The 18279-nt window shown below is 33.6% G+C and overlaps 1 protein-coding gene across 2 annotated transcripts in view; it reads left to right on the top strand.

Annotated features, from left to right (window-relative positions):
- The window catches only part of GAS2 (growth arrest specific 2), a gene marked incomplete at both ends in the record, with an annotated part of 113752 nt that overhangs the window by 33035 nt on the left and 62438 nt on the right, over window positions 1-18279 (top strand). For both annotated transcript variants that reach the window (XM_081099506.1, XM_081099505.1), the window contains one exon: window positions 7499-7640. In XM_081099506.1, coding sequence (XP_080955632.1) covers window positions 7499-7640 — 142 coding nt within the window. The remainder of the gene's footprint in view (window positions 1-7498; window positions 7641-18279) is intronic.

Genomic DNA, 18279 nt, shown 5'->3' with positions numbered 1-18279 from the left:
TTGAATTTTCTTTCAATAAAACACATAGCAAAACTAAAAATAGCAAGGGGATGGAAACATTGATTCCATCATGGAAAATGTGACTTTATTGACTGCGTATTTGCACAGCACATTCTGTATGCCCTTTGGAAAAGGAAATATATTAGTTTTTGGCATTTTCCACATCTTTTATATATCTGTTCTGTTTTATATCTGAAGTAACTGCAAATCAAGGGGAGTAGTTTGCCTCAAACTTTGTGAAGAATGGATTCTTTTAAACTAGTATTAAATTTTCAGCTCACTGCATATAGAGGAGTAAATTGCCATTCTCTTAATTTTTTTCTAGTTTGAATAGTTCAAAGAGAATATATAATTTTTTATTTTAATGTTACCTGGACAAAAAAGGGAAATAAATGCTGAAATATATTAAGTTAAAGGCATTGGTGAGCTGTCATAAGGCAATTAGAAGTGTATGGGCATAAGAGATGACACGATTTAATTTTAGTTTTGCATGAGTTCATTATTTTCATGAAAAAAAATAGAGATACTATTGGAAAATGGAGATACTATACCTACCTAACTCATGGTAGGTGATTCATGGCACCATTTTTTTTTTTTTGAGATTTAAATTGGGTAATCTATATGAATGAAAGTTTTGTGTGCCTAGAACATGGTAGGTCCCCATAATGTTAATTTCCTCTTCTTCCACCCACCATATGATTCAGAAAACAGTAAGTACTGCTTGTTTGTAAGACACAATATTTGGCACTATGACAGAATAATGGTAAATAAGATCCTGGTTCTCTAGGAATAGATTATTATAAGTTTTATAAATTGAATTAGTCATGACTACCCTTTTGAAGCTTTAATACCCATGACACCATAACTAAGACACATGCATGTTGAACTCTGCAGCATATAAGTAAAGTTCTTGTAAATGACCAACATAGTTGTGTTGGGAGGACTATATGAAGGGAGACTGTTGGATTTGAGAGGAGTTGAAAGGGCTGGGTATGACATTAGTTAGATGGAAACTAGTCAACTCGTAAACTATTGGACTCTCTTAACCTTCAAATAATGCCTTTACTCTCCTTATTAAGGATGAATGTGCTATCTAATATGAGAGCCACAAACCACATGTGCCTATAAATTTAAATTGAATAAAGTGAAATAAAATTGAAAAATTAGTTTCCAGTCACACTCACCACAGTTCAAGTACTCAATCACCATATCAATATAATGGATAGTATACTAATAGATATAGAACATTTCCATTATTATAGAAAGTTCTATTGGAAAATTATTCTAAAGGTGATATTCAAGTTTAGTGTGAAGATAGAAATAAATTTTTTTGCAATCTTTCTCTGAGTTCTTGTACCCATTCAAAAAAATAAAATGTTTGCAATATGAAAAAAAAGAAATTATAGGCAATTTAGTATATTTTACTTGCATTAATGATGATAATAAAGAACTTTTATTGAATACTTCTACACTTATATTATTTAATTCACATTCATATATGCATAGCCAATGAAATGCATTATTTTCTGTGTTCATTGAATACAAGAGGAAACTGAGACACAGAAACATTAAATAATTTTCCCCAAAGTATCATTGTAAGAAGATGATATAGCTAAGTTTGAACTCAGGTAATTGGATTCCAAAGCCCTAGCAAGTGCCTAAATGGTAATGGATTGAATTAAAAACCTTTAGAAATAAATTTGAATTTTTTCTTTTTATTTCAACCTAACTTGGTTGTTGCCTGTGGGAATAGCGAGGACATTTTTGATATTCAAACAATTTTCTTGTATGTTAATCATCAAATTTGTAAGTATTTTATTGGTCATGAGTACATATCTCAGGTTACTTCCATTGAGAGAAAAGGATAAACTTAAAACTCTTGGTATTAGACAAGTTAATATGCATCTTATCAACTACTTGCACATGATCCCAATGCTTTACTAGTAGTCATTTCTCATTTTGCTAACACAAATATTGAATTCCACACCATGAAGGCTGGAGTACAGTAGCATGACCCTTGCTTGGTGAGTAAGTGAGCCTAAATTTCCACCCAGTTTCAGTTCAGCTTGGCAGTTGTTCTCTACGCATCATTCTGTATTTAGTAACTTTCAAAAATAGATGTTACTTAAAATTTTCAGTTATGCATTTCTTAATTTATGGGAAACATTTTATGTGTAATTATACTGTGAATTTTGAAGGCCCTAGAAATTTATCCCTTGAGAATTTAAAATCTCTAATACAGTCTTTTGCTCTTGTTATCAAATTGATTATGATCTAGTTTGAGGAGCACGGTCTAATCGTTCATTCATGTATCCATCAATCAGGTTTTGAGGACATCTATATATATATAAAAGCCTAAGCGACCATTTGACCATTAGACTGTTCAACCCGTAGCTATGATGCATACTGACCACTAGGGGGCAGACGCACATTGCACAGGCATAGAAATATGGAACAGATTGATGAATCTCAGAGGGAAGGGGAAAGGGAGGAAGGTGGGAAGAGATTAGCAAAGATCTTATATGCATACTAGAGGCCCGGTGCACGGATCCGTGCACTGGTGGGGTCCCTCGGCCTGGCCTGCTGGGATTGGGCTGAAACTGGCTCTCTGACATCCCTCAAGGGGTCCCGGATTGTGAGAGGGCACAGGCCAGGCTGAGGGACCCCACTGGTGCACAAATGCATGCACTAGGTCTCTAGTAATATATAACAGCATTGCGTGGAAAAGCTAATATGAGTAAATAATTAAGGACATTATATAATTTAAAGGAGTTCTTTGGAGAGTTGAGTGGTAAAGGGAAGATATATCAAATGAGCTATGTGTAGAGCTTCTGTAGATCTGAAGAATTTCTCCCTATCTGTGATCTATTTTCAGCTATTCAAGTATATCTACACTAATAAAAGAGAAACATGCAAATTAACCATTACTCCGCCACTCTGCTACACCCACAAGCCACTCCCACCAGCCAATCAGGAGCAAATAATGCAAATTAACCCAACTAAGATGGCGGCGGCCACGGAGCTGGAGTGAGCAGGAGGCTTGGGCGATGGAGGAAGCCAAGCTTCCTGCCTGCCCTGGCCGGCCCTGGGCTCCACTCAAGGCTACAAAGTTTCAATTATAGAAGATAAATAAATCTCAGATACCTGCTTCCAGCCTGCCCTGGCCTCCACTCAAGGAGGCCCTGAAAAATAAAAAATAAAAAAATAAATAAAAAAAGGAGAGGCTGGGAGCTTGGGTCACCAGGGGGTGTGGCCAGCCTGAAAACGGTTATCAGTCCCTCACCCAGGCTGGCCAGGCACCCCAGCGGGACCCCCACCCTGATCCAGGACACCCTTCAGGACAAACCAGCTGGCCCCCACCCGTGCACCAGGTCTCTATCCTATATAATAAAAGGGTAATATGCAAATTGACCCTAATAACAGAGTAACTGGGAATGACTGGTCACTATGACATACACTGATCATCAGGGGGCAGGTGCTCAATGCAGGAGCTGCCCCTGGTGGTCAGTGCACTCCCACAGGGGGCGCTCTGCTCAGCCACAAGCCAGACTGATGGCTGCCAGCACAGCAGTGGTGATGGGAGCTTTTCCCACCTCAGCAGCGCTAAGGATGTCTGACTGCAGTTTAGGCCTGCTCCCCGCTGGCAAGTGGACATCCCCCAAGGGGTCCCAGACTGCGAGAGGGCACAGGCTGAGCTGAGGGACCCCCCCCCCCCCCATCGAGTGCACACATTTTTGTGCACCGGGCCTCTAGTACTTCCTTAACTACTCAGGGCCATTCTCTATTCTAAACCTATTCTTTAAGATTTCCTTGGAAATGGGAAAGTTGATTTTATTTAATATTTCTGTTTTTCTTTTATTTACTGATATTAAAGAAGAGATTCAGGCAGAGCTGGCTTTTTCCCAGAATTTTCATGAGAACCTAGAAAAATTAACAAATTAAAAAATCATAGAGATGGAAGATATATAATTGCTAAGTTTTTCAGAACTTTATAACAATTTTTGTGTAAAATGTGTCAAAATATTTTTAAGTCACAAAAGTATTGAGTGCTGGTATTATTGAATCATTTGATCTTTAATTCAAATGAAATTAGACTTCCTCCCTTAGACTCTTAATTATAAATGGCACGTCAACCCTGGGAAGACCCTTGACCCTTTGCTTTTTGGTTGACATGCAGTCAGGAAGAAATTTGGATCTTACAAGCTATGTACTACTGCTGTCAGCCAATGAGTAAAGATCCTTTCTCCTAGTGTGTGTGATGGTACTGTACTGTATATAAGGGTTCACTAGTCATTTGGACTAATGAAGATGACTTTAAACAATATATAGCAATAAAATATTTCATCTGGGTGAAGATTGGAAGCTTCCTTTCACACTGTTTACAGTTTCTAGTCTTCAGCTGACGTGGAAGCAATGACTTGAACAGCTCCATAACAGAAACAAATACTCCATAAATCACATAAAGGCCAGGTTGTTAAATCAGTATTACTGATGAATTTCTTTACACTGAAAATTCCCAAGTTATGAAGTATCAGTAGCTAGCTTTAATTTTATCTGTCCTAAAATAACTTTCATGTCTTTCAATATGAATGAATTTTAAACAAATGCTTAGGTTCTGGTATATGATATGTAGATGACTTTGCAAGGACCATAGGCTTATAGGTAGGAAAAAAAATGCTATTTTTATTTATATGCTCGGTGCTTGTCCTTGTAAGTTCTTAAAGAGTAGGCTGAAAAATTTGGGGGCTTGTTGCTGGTGGGTATTCTCTGAAAATGTGTTCCTTGGTGGGTTAAGTATCAAATCAATCTCTAGCTTCCTTCACGCACTATGGATATTGTATGCCTTTATGCCATACAAATCATGCTCCTCATGTTCTTTAGCATGCCTTTAGCTATGTCAAATATTTTACAGTTCCTGGGTTATAGGTCCTGTATTCAAATTCATTTATCCCTTTGAAATGGTTTCACAAGTTATTTTTTCCCCACCCAAGGGAAAGAGATGGTAGATTTTAAAGTGGCTCAGGGTTTGGATTTATTTATGTTCTTAAAAGATGATCTTCGCCTTACCAGTATTCACCTTATGAAAGGTTTATAGTCACCTCTTGGAAATTTTGTTTCAGCAAGTACAATTTTAATATGTTTCTATTGATTTCAGAGAGGAAAAGAGAGGGAGAGTGAGATAGAAACACCAATGATGGGAGAGAATCATTGATCGGCTGCCCCTGCACGCCCCCCAGTGGGGAATGAGCCCACAACATAGGCATGTGCCTTTGACTGGAATCAAATCCAGGACCCTTCAGTCTGCAGGTCACTGTTCTATCCACTGAGCCAAACTAGCTAGGGCAAATACAATTTTTAAAAATGTTTTGGCTGACATAAGTTACTTATTTTGACTACTTAATCTGAAAATATTGAAAAAATCACTCAAAATCCTATAACGTATTTTGAAATTATGTAAATAAGAAGTAAATGATCCTCTATGCATCAATCACTTTCCTCAAATATAATTTCTATTGTTTGGATGCATGTCCTCCTTGAGTTTTTCCTAAGTTAACATTATATAAGGAAATACAGTATTCGCACTTATAATACAACATATTTATATGCAACTTAACTTTTTATATGTCCATTTGCATCATAGATATACATGTATACACATATATATGCACATACATATGCCAGTGTATATAATAATAATAATGATGAAATTATATATATATGTGTGTGTGTGTGTGTGTGTGTGTGTGTTTTTGCAAATTGTTGTTTTTGCTTAAGAGTATATAATGAACATCTTATGGTTCAATACATGTATGTTTATCTTGGTCTTTTTAATGATACATAGAGTTCAATTGCGTTTTTATATTATATTTTATTCCACCAGCCCTCTCTTGACATATTCTTATTTCAAGTTATTTTTTGTTCGGTCACTGTTGCAACATACATACATATATCTTTAAGTAGTAATGCTATTATGTCAATAGGCTATATTCATAAAAGTGAATTGTTAGATTTTAGAATATATGTATTTTAATTTTAATAAGTACTGACCAATTGGTGTTTGTGAATATCTTATAAAGAATATATTATGCTGTCTATATCTATTTGTTTTTACTATTCATATAGGAAAGTATTTCTCTGAAAACTATTACTTAACCAAAGTGGTTAAAGGGGTATTGCTACATAGTAATCTCATTTTTCATTTATATACATATCTATAGTACCTAATCTATATATATGTATATATTCATGCAAAAATTTTAATTATGTCTACCCTAAGTCAAATTCAGTCATCAACAAAGAGATGTAGTGACACAGCCTTTAACTGATATAGTAACTGAGTGTTCTAGTTGTCTAGCCATAAAAATCCTTGCTCACAAAGAAGTCTAGTAGTAGTTTGATGTTAGCAGGACTTCACCAGTCCACCCATGGGCCATTGTTATATTTTTTAAATCTATCCTTGTATATGGACTCAACAATCAAGCACATTTTGGTTATATTTGCTGGTTGACAGTGCATAGAGGAAACATCCTGTCTATGAATATAAATCACAAAGTGCTTCTCCCTTGATCTTTTTCTCTTTGAGCTAAAGTTTATATAGCCCAGATCATACAAATTCATAGTTCTGTCTTTTCCTTAGAGTCTCACTGTATGACTTCATGCTATGCCATGGAAACTGGTTATAGTCTATTTAAGAAAAAACCCTACACAACACTTTATAACACTTGGTATGGTACCAAGAGAGATTTCCTGTTTAAAATTATGAGAAACTGTTAATAGAAAAGTTTGTAGAGGTTCACACCTCCCTTATTTTAAGCATTTTTTTTTATCCAGGAAGAAAAATGGTGTGGAATGTTAATAATATGTTTCAAGATCAGGTAGCAGAAATCCAACCAGAATGATATAACAATACCCTATAGTTTAAAAGGAAACAGTCTAGAAGAAAGATGTTCGAGTGTTATTGTTAAAAAAGATTTTTCATATTAATTTTTATGATGAGGGTGATGAAGGCTTGTGTGTTAAATAATTCCACTGCTCTCTTTTTAACTGTATAGTTCTTGTGTAATTTTTCTAATGTGTGTACCTATGTACCTAAGAATGCAGGTATGTGTTATATATATTCATATACTATATTTGTATTTCATTCTTCTTTCACAAATGAGAAATACATTTATAAATACTTTGTGAGACATACTGATAGAAGAGAAGGCCAAAAATAATATAAGAGAAAGGAAAGAGGTCATTTGAGCCAGGGTAGGGACTTAGGTATATTTACCATTAGTTACTAAAAAGCCTGTGTACAGGCACAGACTTTTATAGTCTCTTAATGGCAGCTAAAGTTCCATATGCATTTCACTTCCTTTCTCTAGTTCTTTACTAACCTATTTATTGACATGAGGTCATCCCAAAGCATTTTGTTGAAAACATAAATGTATATTTAATGTGTCACTGTGATGACTTTTCCAGAATTCCTTCAGAGTGAGATTTCTTTGTTTTTCAGAATCTGCCCATGAAGAAGATTCCATGCAAAGCCAGTGCACCCTCAGGCTCCTTTTTCGCCAGAGACAATACAGCAAATTTCTTATCCTGGTGCCGAGATTTAGGGGTAGATGAAACATGTCTATTTGAATCGGAAGGTTTGGGTATGTATTTTCTTCAGAACTTTAACTGATTAAAAGTATTGTATTTGTCAGTATAACTACCAAAACTAACTTTTTTGTGAGATGTCATTTCACAGATGAACTTTAAGAAATTCGTAGTTTGGTGTAAATGAGCTTTTGAAGGTAGTAAAATGCATGTCCTCTTACTATTTATTCTCTTGGGCATAAAGGATAGGAACATAAATAGCACAATTACTGTAAAAATAAGATCAAGTAAATACAATGCAAAATTGGGGGATATTTGAAAAAGGCAGGGTTCAATTTTCCCACCAGGTTCTAACCTGCACTAGAAAGGAAGTAGCTATGTATGTCCTAGCCATGGGAGCACCATTGTCTTTTTGCTTCTCTAAAGGTACGAAAACATCATTTCCCGTAAGTTCTCTTTGTGAAACTGGAGTTTGTTCATTTATTTATTTAATTTGGTGAGTTAAAAATCAGCCAAGCAAGTAGGAGATTGGATTAAAGATGATGAAATAAAAGACCGATATCTTAGTGCCCAGATCTACCCAGATTATTGTGGGGTTTTTTGGTCTTGTTTTGTTTTATGATTGAATTTTGCCAAATCCACTTCCAGGCCATAGAATGAGCTTTTGAATTTCCTCTGGACAAAACATACAGTTTTTGGTGTTTCAGCATTACTCATGAAATAGAACTGAGTGAAGAAAGGAGACATGTAGAAGGGAAAAAGCTTTCGTTCTTTTGCCTGAAGCTTTAAAAAATCAATTCACAAAAATCACATAATACCAAATATTAACATCAAAGTAAGCTGAGCATCCTTCAGCGAGAACAAGTATACAAATTGCCTTCCAAACAGTCAGACTATCCTAGCCCCCAGGGCTCACAAAGCAATATTCTCCTGTTGAACCTAGGAAATTGATGGCAACAGCTACAATCTTCGTTTTTTGTCCTCAAAGAAATTTGTATTTGTACTAAGAGGAATTGATGTGATATAGAAAAGATTATCATCAAATTTCTAAGAATTATCTCAGCAGAGAAGAAAAACACGTTAATTTAGACTAGGAGAACATTTTATACTTGAAAGAAAAAACAGAGTAATTGCACAATAGCATACTACATGTGCTCCTTGAATGTTCATTATGTGAATGGGCTTTGACTGTTCTTACCATTTCCTCACCTGAAAGTAAAACAAATTTGGTGGGAGATGTGTGTGTACGTATATACCTCTTCTTCAGTCCAATATTTATTTTACAGATATATTTTAACTTTTAGGTTAATAGGGAAACTGTGAGTGGAGGATTCCAAGAAAGGAGTGTGGAAGAATTATTTGTGAAAAAATATTCTTGAAAGATCTAGTGTGGGGCAAAAGTAAGTCTACAGTGGTTTGTATGGAAAATAATGCCGTAATGAATAAACAGTAATACAAGAATAAACTCAGTTTCATGTACTCACAACTGTAAACCTACTTTTGCCCAACCCTTTATACAGCTATATAATCAAGTGTGGACAAATAACATCATGATTTAAAATTCTGGAGTGCCTCTACATTACCAACAACTGACACAGAGGGAAACTGCTTTATTATTAATTTATTGTACAGATTTTCATTAAAGAAGCCTTTTTCAGTGGCAACTATAGGTCAAGTGGATTAGTAACTATGAATGTAAATGTGATCTTGTCTCATCTTTTTCATTGTCCACGAATTAGTTAAACTAATAAAACTTTTTTGTTAGTTAAACTAATAAAACATTAGTTGGAATTGAAGAAGAGTCAATCTAGTAATAAATTTTCTCTGTAGTACGTATATCACTGGTGCCAAGTTCCTAATGAGAATTGAATGCATATTATTTACCTTGATGGCTTTTTAAAACCCCATTCAGATAATGACTAATATATTTTATCTTGAAATAGTCAAGTCTAAAGAAACATATGTAATAATGGTTGTAGTATATAAATAAGTATTCTGCAGCATATACAATCAAGTAAAGAAGAATTTTGAGATGGTCTAGTTCTTCACCCTGTTTGGAAAAAAAACAACAACAAAAAACCGTATAAGAAGAAAGTCCATGAGAATTTAAATATAATAACTGTCAAGTATTTTGCTAAAATATCTTTGATTTTTATTACCTTCTATATTTTAACTTAAAACTAAGTTACCTTGCAATTAAAATGCATTAATATATCCATGGAAATTTAATAAGACCAAGTTTTCAAGCTGTAAAATTTAAAAATAATTTTTAATTGTTTAAGTAGCAAATTAAAGCAAATAGGTATTCTAGTTTGAAAAGATAAATTTGAACTTTCTGCTGCTCAGAATAGGACATGAGGTGATATATAATAGGCCTGGGGAGCTAAAAGAAGGGAGCCAATAATACAGCATTGACTTTCGGATTACTCAGAGAAAGGAAACAGCTGTGCCCATAGATGTTAAAGATAATCAAGAGGAAGGGCAATGAGAAATTCCATTTCCCCAAGTGGAACCCTTTCTCCTTGGATTTTTATTATCACTGTAGGTGAGGAAGTGATCGGGCCTCTGCTGATGGCCTTGGACTCTGTACTTGCAGAATTGACTTTCCTGCAACAATAACACTGTGTACTCTGCTTGATGTCTTTTCACACTTCACTTTTGAAAGGGAATTTAGGGCAAGGATTTTTTTCCTTTTTTCTACCTCAAGATTTCATTTCAGTAGCACACAAGATGAAGAGCATCCTTTGTGTCACAGTGTTTTGAATAGCAAATAAAATGAAAAGATGCCCTGATGAAGGGGAAAATCTGTTTGAATGAATGATAAAGTAGATCACTGTATTGAGTGTGTATCAAGAGGCTTCTGTCTTCAGCTGTTCAAAGGCCTTTGCCTGCATAAAGCATTCTTATCTTCATGGCAACTGATATGCTACCCTCTGTTGCAGTGCTTTTTGTACAATTATTTTGTGAGAGGATCTTGATTCACAGCTCACTCAATCTGTTCTATTTCCACAACAGCTAATGACAAGAAATCTCAGTGGGTGGGGAAGGTATGCCAGGGGTGGACGGGGGAGTATGGATAGCAACTTATTCCATGTGCTCCTCTCATGCTTCTTGTCTTTTGGATTCTTGGCAGATATATTTCTGTGCCACATGATACAATCACATACAGAGTATAATCTGCAATTTATTTTCTATGACATTCTCGATAACTTTTCCTCTGTGAAATGTCACTTCTTAGATCATAAGTTCATGACTGTACTGAAGTATTTCCAAAACAAGCCAATAGAAAGATGGACACAGGTCTTGAAAAGCCTATTCATAAAAGATTTATAAAAATCCAATAAATGTATGAAATGTTTGACACATTAGCAATGAAGTAAATGCGATTAAAACTATGAAAATTAGCACAGATTAGGAAAATTGTATGTTTAATGCTGAAAATATAGGAAAATAGGATATTCTATAGAGTACTGGAGAAAATTGGAAATTGATATGTCTGCTTTGGAGGGCAATTTGACATTATCCATCAGAGACCTAAGAAGTGTTCATGTCCTCTTATCAGGTTGTTCTACTTCTAAAAGTTTATCCAATGGAAATAAGTGGAGAAAGGCATCAGAATGTCCACTGAAACATTTTTGTAATAGTAAAAAAATATGAAAATGAATTAAATCTATGACATATAGTGATAGCTTAAACAAATTACAGTCATCCAGAGATACCAACAAAAGATAACATTTTTGAGACTTTAAGTATATGGGTAACTCATGACATACTCTGAAACATGAAGTCACACATGTATATCTAGTAAATAACAAGAAAATATATTTAGAATTTGAAAGAAAGATAAACAGTAGTTGGGTTATAAATGATATCATTTTATTCTTCAATTATCTATTAACTAGGCAGTAAAACGATATGGCATATAATCTGAAACATAAACAATTTCTTTGTTAAGATACAATGTGAACCAATTTGCATAGAGAAGTGTTTATGGACATAAAATTTATACATCAGTGTGTTATAAGGTATGTTTTGTATCATTGAGATTTCAAGTGATTATAGAATTTTATACTGCTATGGGAACAGATGACATAAATCTTTGTGTGTTCTGTGGAGCATACTTTAGTCTTGAGATTTTACATAATATGCTCATTGACAACCCTAATTGTTCAAACCATGGTGACATAAAAGTGACTGGAGATTTTATTTTTCATGTGTCTGATTTATTAATAAATTGGTTCCATTGGATTCCTTAAAAATATTTAGGATGTGCTTTAAGCTAAAAAAGATCAACTTGAAATGTTTTTTATTTTAAATTTAAAAAAGTATGTAGTCTATTGGTCTAAAAATAAAATACTTCCCCAATAATTATTTTGAAAGAAATGAACTTTAATGTAGAGTAAAGGGAAAAAACATTTAGAAGGCTCTAGTTATAAAAGCATTTTCTGTTTTCAGTTTGGAAGAGATGTAAAAGTTCTTAAACTGTATTAATAATTATTATTCCTAACAGTAAGTGTAATAATTTTTCAAAGGTTAAGTACTTGAACTACCATTTCTAAAATAATGATGAATATTTTGATGTGGCTCATTTTTATTATTTAAATTAAGACCCAAGAATGTATGATTTATTTTCAGTCTTAAAAAGTTGTGTTTTGGGGGGTAAAGGAGGGAATGGGAGACATCTATAATACTGTCAACAATAAAAATATAAAAAAATAAATACTTTTTTAAAAGTTGTGTTTTAAGTCCTAAAATTGATGTTCATATGTGATTTTTTAAAGATATTGTAAGCAAGAAACTAGTTAAATTATTCAAGTTCTTATATGGGAGATTTATTTTTTATAATTTCTCTTAGCACACAAATTAGAAATGTCATGTTAGTTTAATTTTTCCCTGAGACCTGTTTATTTTGTGTTATTTGTATGCATTCCAGTAACCTGGGAGATGGGGGGAGAAAAGGATGGGAGGAAATTCTTTTAAAATGCACAGTTTTTTGCTTTCTGTAATTGTGTCAATATCATTATATTATTGGATGATTATAGGATTTGGAGGCCAGTGACTATTCTTCATCTATTTCTCTGAGAAAGATCAACTCAGCGAGAAAAGGGTTTGCTATCTGCTGTGCTAGCATGCCAATGTGTGTGACTTGCTTTTCATTTTTATTTTTATTTGCTGTGTTCATGTTTGCTGTGTGGCACTGTCTTCTTTTGATGCATGACTTTGGTGTTCAGGTTTACAAAGTCCTTTGTCCTTTTGAACATGGGTCAAGCACTGATCTGTTTGCAATATTCCTGTGATGTTGCTGTGCCAAAGTAAAAAGGATTGTGTATGGATTTTAAACACTGTTTCCCATTTTATACTTAATGTCACCTGCTGCATCAGCAAAAGAACCTATGCCTGCCTTCCAGTGCTTGATGAATCATCTTTTGTTGTCTATATTGAGGATTACAAGAGTATTTCTGTAGAAAAAGCTACATTATTTCTATTAGTCTTAATGTGGGATAACAATTCCATGCAGCTCTGGGCTATTTATATTCACCTTATTTCTTTCCTAAGAACAATGTATTTTAGACTTTTTTTTACACCTGTTCTTATAATTCTAATTCACTTTTTACTTTTGAACTGAAAAATTCTTTCCAAATTTAGCCATTTTCCTTCTGCCAGATAAAACATAAGCAAGAACAGTATGGAAGCTGATTGAGGGAACTAAATGTGTCCTTGGAATTGTAGGTGTATCAGGGCTTGATGGAGTCAGGGTCAAGTTAGAAAAGTAAACAGCTTTCTAATTTTTCCAGGTTAAAAATTTTACTCTACAATATTTAATAATGAAAGCTACATGCTCAATAATGAGAGCTAAATAGTATACATGTGCTACCATTTCTACTCTCCCCAAAACCATCATGTTATAAATGAGAATGCTGGGACCTCGAGAATTGAATAACTTACCCAGTGTTACACAGCTTCTCAATGGCCCAGCTGGGATTTTAACTCAGTGCCATTACCTCCAATGGCCATGTCCTATGTTACAGAAAGTTATGCTTTGAGTTAATTTTAGAAGTTCATGTGTGTGTTTTTTTCAAATAAAAGGGAAAATAAAATATACACAAAGTTAGAAAAGATTCTCGCCTCTTACTGCTATTCTGAATGGTAGCGACCAGATCCATTAAATTAACATAGGGTCTGGGTGCTGGAGAAAAAAAGAGTGCTACTTGCGCCAGACAATGTCGATTTAATGGCAAAGGCAATTGACTATATTTTCTTCTATACATCTCCCATTGCTGATGAGATTTTTGAATGAACTCAAACACTGTATGTAATTATATGAATGTGATGTTCTGCTTTCATTGTGAACGATGATTCTGAGAAATTTGGATACACACTCACTCAGCGTTAATGAGCTTGCAGGGCTCTTTCTCCATGGCCTTTTCTTTTGCTCATTAGCCTCCCTCGGGTCAGTTTTTTTGGCACCTAAACTGCTGTGCCTTGCCTAATTGCCTCCAACCTTTAAACTCAAAGATTTCTGTGTCATCTAACTGGGCGTCACATGCTGGCTGAGAGCAATTTGTTACTATCCCTTCACTTTGTGGGGTGGCATCTTTTGTACCTTATAGATCCTGGCAGGAGAAAAATGCCCATAATACCCATTAAAGGGTAACTGAATGCATGACTTATTTCCTCCTTTATTCATCTTCACCACCTCATCATCACCACTGTTATCCTAAATATTTTTAGAGCGTATATCATATATCAAAACACTTTCGAATGGTTTTAACAAAATACAGGGGTGGGCAGTAGTAGGTTTACAGTTGTTGGTATGGGAAATAGATAATACAAGAATAAAAAATAATACAAAAATCAATTCTTGTGTTTCACGTGCTCACAACTATAAATCTACTTTCAACATATATATATATATATATATATATATATATATATATATATATATATATAATGTTTTCTTCCTAAATGTAAATATTAAAGCCAGTTTCCTTCAAGATCAACCTGAATGTTATAGCCTCTAATGTATGGAAACTAACAGACAAGACAATTTTTCATTTCTTTGTTCATCTGTTAAAACTTAATATATTTAGCTAAACTATACATTAATGGCCCGATGCATTTTATTCTTGGGTTGCTGTGACATTGAAGCTCTACCCTTGGTTTTAGTGGAAGGCCTCATTTCCTATTCCTGGAGCTCGCAGCATTCTATCTGACATTTGATGCCCATGAGATTTTTATAGAATCTAGGTTATAAGATTGAGTCTCTCGCCACATATTTTTGAATAGGGATCTGTGTTACTTTTCCCAGAGGTGTTCTGCATTATACCTTTCTTTGAAATGGCTTTTGATTATTTAAAAAGAAGCCTCCAGTGATTAAAAAAAAAAAAAAAACCTTTTGCAAAATAATCACCATTGACTGGAGAGCTTTTTATTTGTTGTAAAGAGAATTTGTTCAGAGAAAAGAAAGCAGTAATGATCCCCTCTAACACCTGTAACTCAATGTGAAAAACCATGTTAACGTTACAGTGATAAAGTGAAAAAAATGTTTCCTACTGGAAATTTCAGTGAAAGTGGAAGGTTTTTTGTATTTTTGAAAAGATTACTCAGGAAATGTGTTTAAAATGAATAGGACATATGACTCAATACGAAGGCTTTAGTTCACAGTCAGTAAAAGTTGCCTTTCTAATCTACCTGACAAAGACATGCATTTAGCTATTTAATCTCCTAAAATATACAATTCATAATCAATTATAATAACTTATTGAAAATAGAGTCATTTAACGTATTTTAGTCCCACAGACTGATCAAAATTAATAGTAAGATGTTTTGTATCTCATAAAATGACATGTCCTAATGTAATTGTTACTTAAACGTTATACTTAGCACAAAATCATAATAGCTTCATGAGATCTACTTTATATCTAGCTGTATACACTGGCTAAATTGCTGTATTTAACTTGAAATTTGATTAAATTTAGAATTTACTGTCTCTGGTATAATATAAATGATAAGATATTCAAATATAATAGGACCACTCTAAATTATACAAATCTATCAATAGAAATATGTGTGTGTGTTTTTTATTACAGTTCCTTCCATTGCTTAGTATAGTAACTAACACATTGCCTGGACTAGTGTGGACATGATTAAGTGCACAAAAAATGCTTTAAGAAAAAAAAGTCAATTAATTTTGACTAAAGCCAAATGATGATCATCTTCGAGTAAACGATTTATAACAATGAGAATAAAATGAACCTTCAACACATCTTCCCTCATGTGCCACACACTGTGTTAAGATTAACAATAAATATTATTCTGTGTAATAGTCACAAAAATATTATGTGGTACACAATATTCTTGCCCTCAGAAAACAGATTTCATCGAATGACCTCCTCAAATAACACAACTAGTGCGTGTTAAAGCTCACACTCTCTCACAGCTACTGCACTCTCTCCATCTATGAACTTAGGTATACTGTAGATAGTACTTGAATTATTAAATTTAAATTTCATAGCAGTAAGGTAAGAGAGTTTGTTTTTATAATGAAATATTTACATAATTTATATCTTGCCTTTTCTAAAAATGCTAGGTAAGATTTTAATCTTTATCAGTTAATTCATTGTCATAATCACTATCATCACCACATAATTTACATCCCCTTAGATATTATGAGATATTATATTTACTGTGTAGTTACTCTGATCTAGGCACTGTGCTAATTAATGCACCTCTACAGATTTATCTTATTTATTGCTTACTATCAAATATTGATATATTTTGACTATTATGGGCCCGGCTTGATATGCCTACTATGTAAGGAGTCATTAACATGTGAGACAATATTTTAGGTGCATTTTGAAGGAATTGTATTGCTTTATACAGGATAATATCTCCAAAATTACTGGGAAGTAACATGTTATATTTCTATTAGCATTTTCCTAAGAAGTGATGCTGAGGAAAATGTTTGTTTCTCTAAAGTATATAGGCTGGTTCTGTTAAGGGTATAAGTGAAGAATCACGCTATTTCTTTTCAGTTTGCCAAATTATGGCTCTAATGCCTCCATGTAGAGTTGACGTTTGAGTTTCGGCATACAAAAAGTGTTTTAAATTGATAGTTCTGCTGAGGAAGCAAAGAAATACACACTAGTGATGCAGTCCTACATATCACATTGTTTTTCATATATTACCCACATTATTGTTTTTCTTCAGAATGATTATTTTCCATCAAATTTATTTGTTTACATACAATTCTTCTATAGCCCTCAGAATATGTACAACAAATTGGCTAAGGAATCATTATAGTTGGACAGGTATTAATTTTTATAGTTGGTTATTGACTGCACATTGACATAATATGGTCAGTTCACCGAATTTTTTCCTTTTCTGACATTGTTGTCATCAAGAAATGCGAGAGATTATATCTCAAGCTCATCATGCTCTACCCACTTGCTTCACACAGCGTTCCTTCAGTGAAGATGAGGGTATTAGGACTTTAAAATCCTTCTCATCAGTTTTCATGTATTCTTTTTTTCCCCACTCAAAACTCCTGTTTGTCGTTTGGTAGTATGGACAGAATTTCCAAAAAAAGTTCAAATAAAAATAAATTGATTATCTACAAAGGAAGATTGATCTCCATTTGTTTGCTTCTGTTTTGTGATGGTTGTTATGGGATGCCTATGTGATATGACATGCCACGAGTTACATTGCTCTGAAGTTGCTTTAATCTAGCAAAAGTTGTGAAGTTTGTGTCATTCTAGCCAGAGACAGTTAATGGTGCATTTGACACTGGAGGTGTTAAGTATCTTTATTTTAAGACCTTTTAATTAAAAGTAACTTTAGGCTTCCCCAATTAGGATTTTGTGACAGTTTATTAAGGTTTAACTGAAACTAAAATTTGTGTTACCAAGATTGGAAATATTTTAATTCAGAAATCCCATAATCGGTTTTGTTTTAATGAACATTGCTGATGGGATTAGAATTTATTTTAAAAGCTTTAAAAGTGATATTTTATAGCAAGATAAAAATTTGTTTCTGTTGAAATCCAAGTGAAATCATATATTTGCAATCCAAGTAAGAGTATTTTACTAATCACCATACATTCTGAACAAATCCTGTCGGTTGTCCATGGACCAAGTAGTGCCACTACCTTAATCTGTGTAAATAAAGAATTAAATGTTTAAATTAAAGGAATGGAATATTCCATTATAAAATTGAATAGGATATTCAGTTATAAAAATGGGATATTCAATTATAAAATTCTATGTTTAAGAATTAAAGAAATATTATGATTTTTCTTAAAGTGTATTAATAAGCTAATATACTTTTAATCAGGATATTAACTGTGTCTATATAAAGGTCATTGTAATGCAATATTTTTTCCAATATCTGTTGTCTTTATTAGGTTGTATAAAATAACACTTAAAAATTCTCTAATTATGTTTTGAATAGAGAATAATATAAGCAGTAGGTACTCCTCTGGCAGGCCCAACAAATGCAAGTATGATTTGTCAGCATTACTGACTGTGTCCAAGCAATTGATAAAGATGTATTAAGGAATCAGGTTATATTAGAATAAAAATATCTATTCAAATAGTAGTCTTCTAATTTGTTCATTTTATGAACAAAGCTGGCAGATGGTATATATTCGTGTATATTCCCAAAATCCATCAGTTGGAAGTGTTTGTTTCTAAATTA

The sequence above is a fragment of the Myotis nattereri genome, assembly GCF_964212035.1.
Source record: "Myotis nattereri genome assembly, chromosome: 9".
Classification (NCBI taxonomy): domain Eukaryota; kingdom Metazoa; phylum Chordata; class Mammalia; order Chiroptera; family Vespertilionidae; genus Myotis; species Myotis nattereri.
This window is presented reverse-complemented; position numbering and strand designations above follow the sequence as displayed.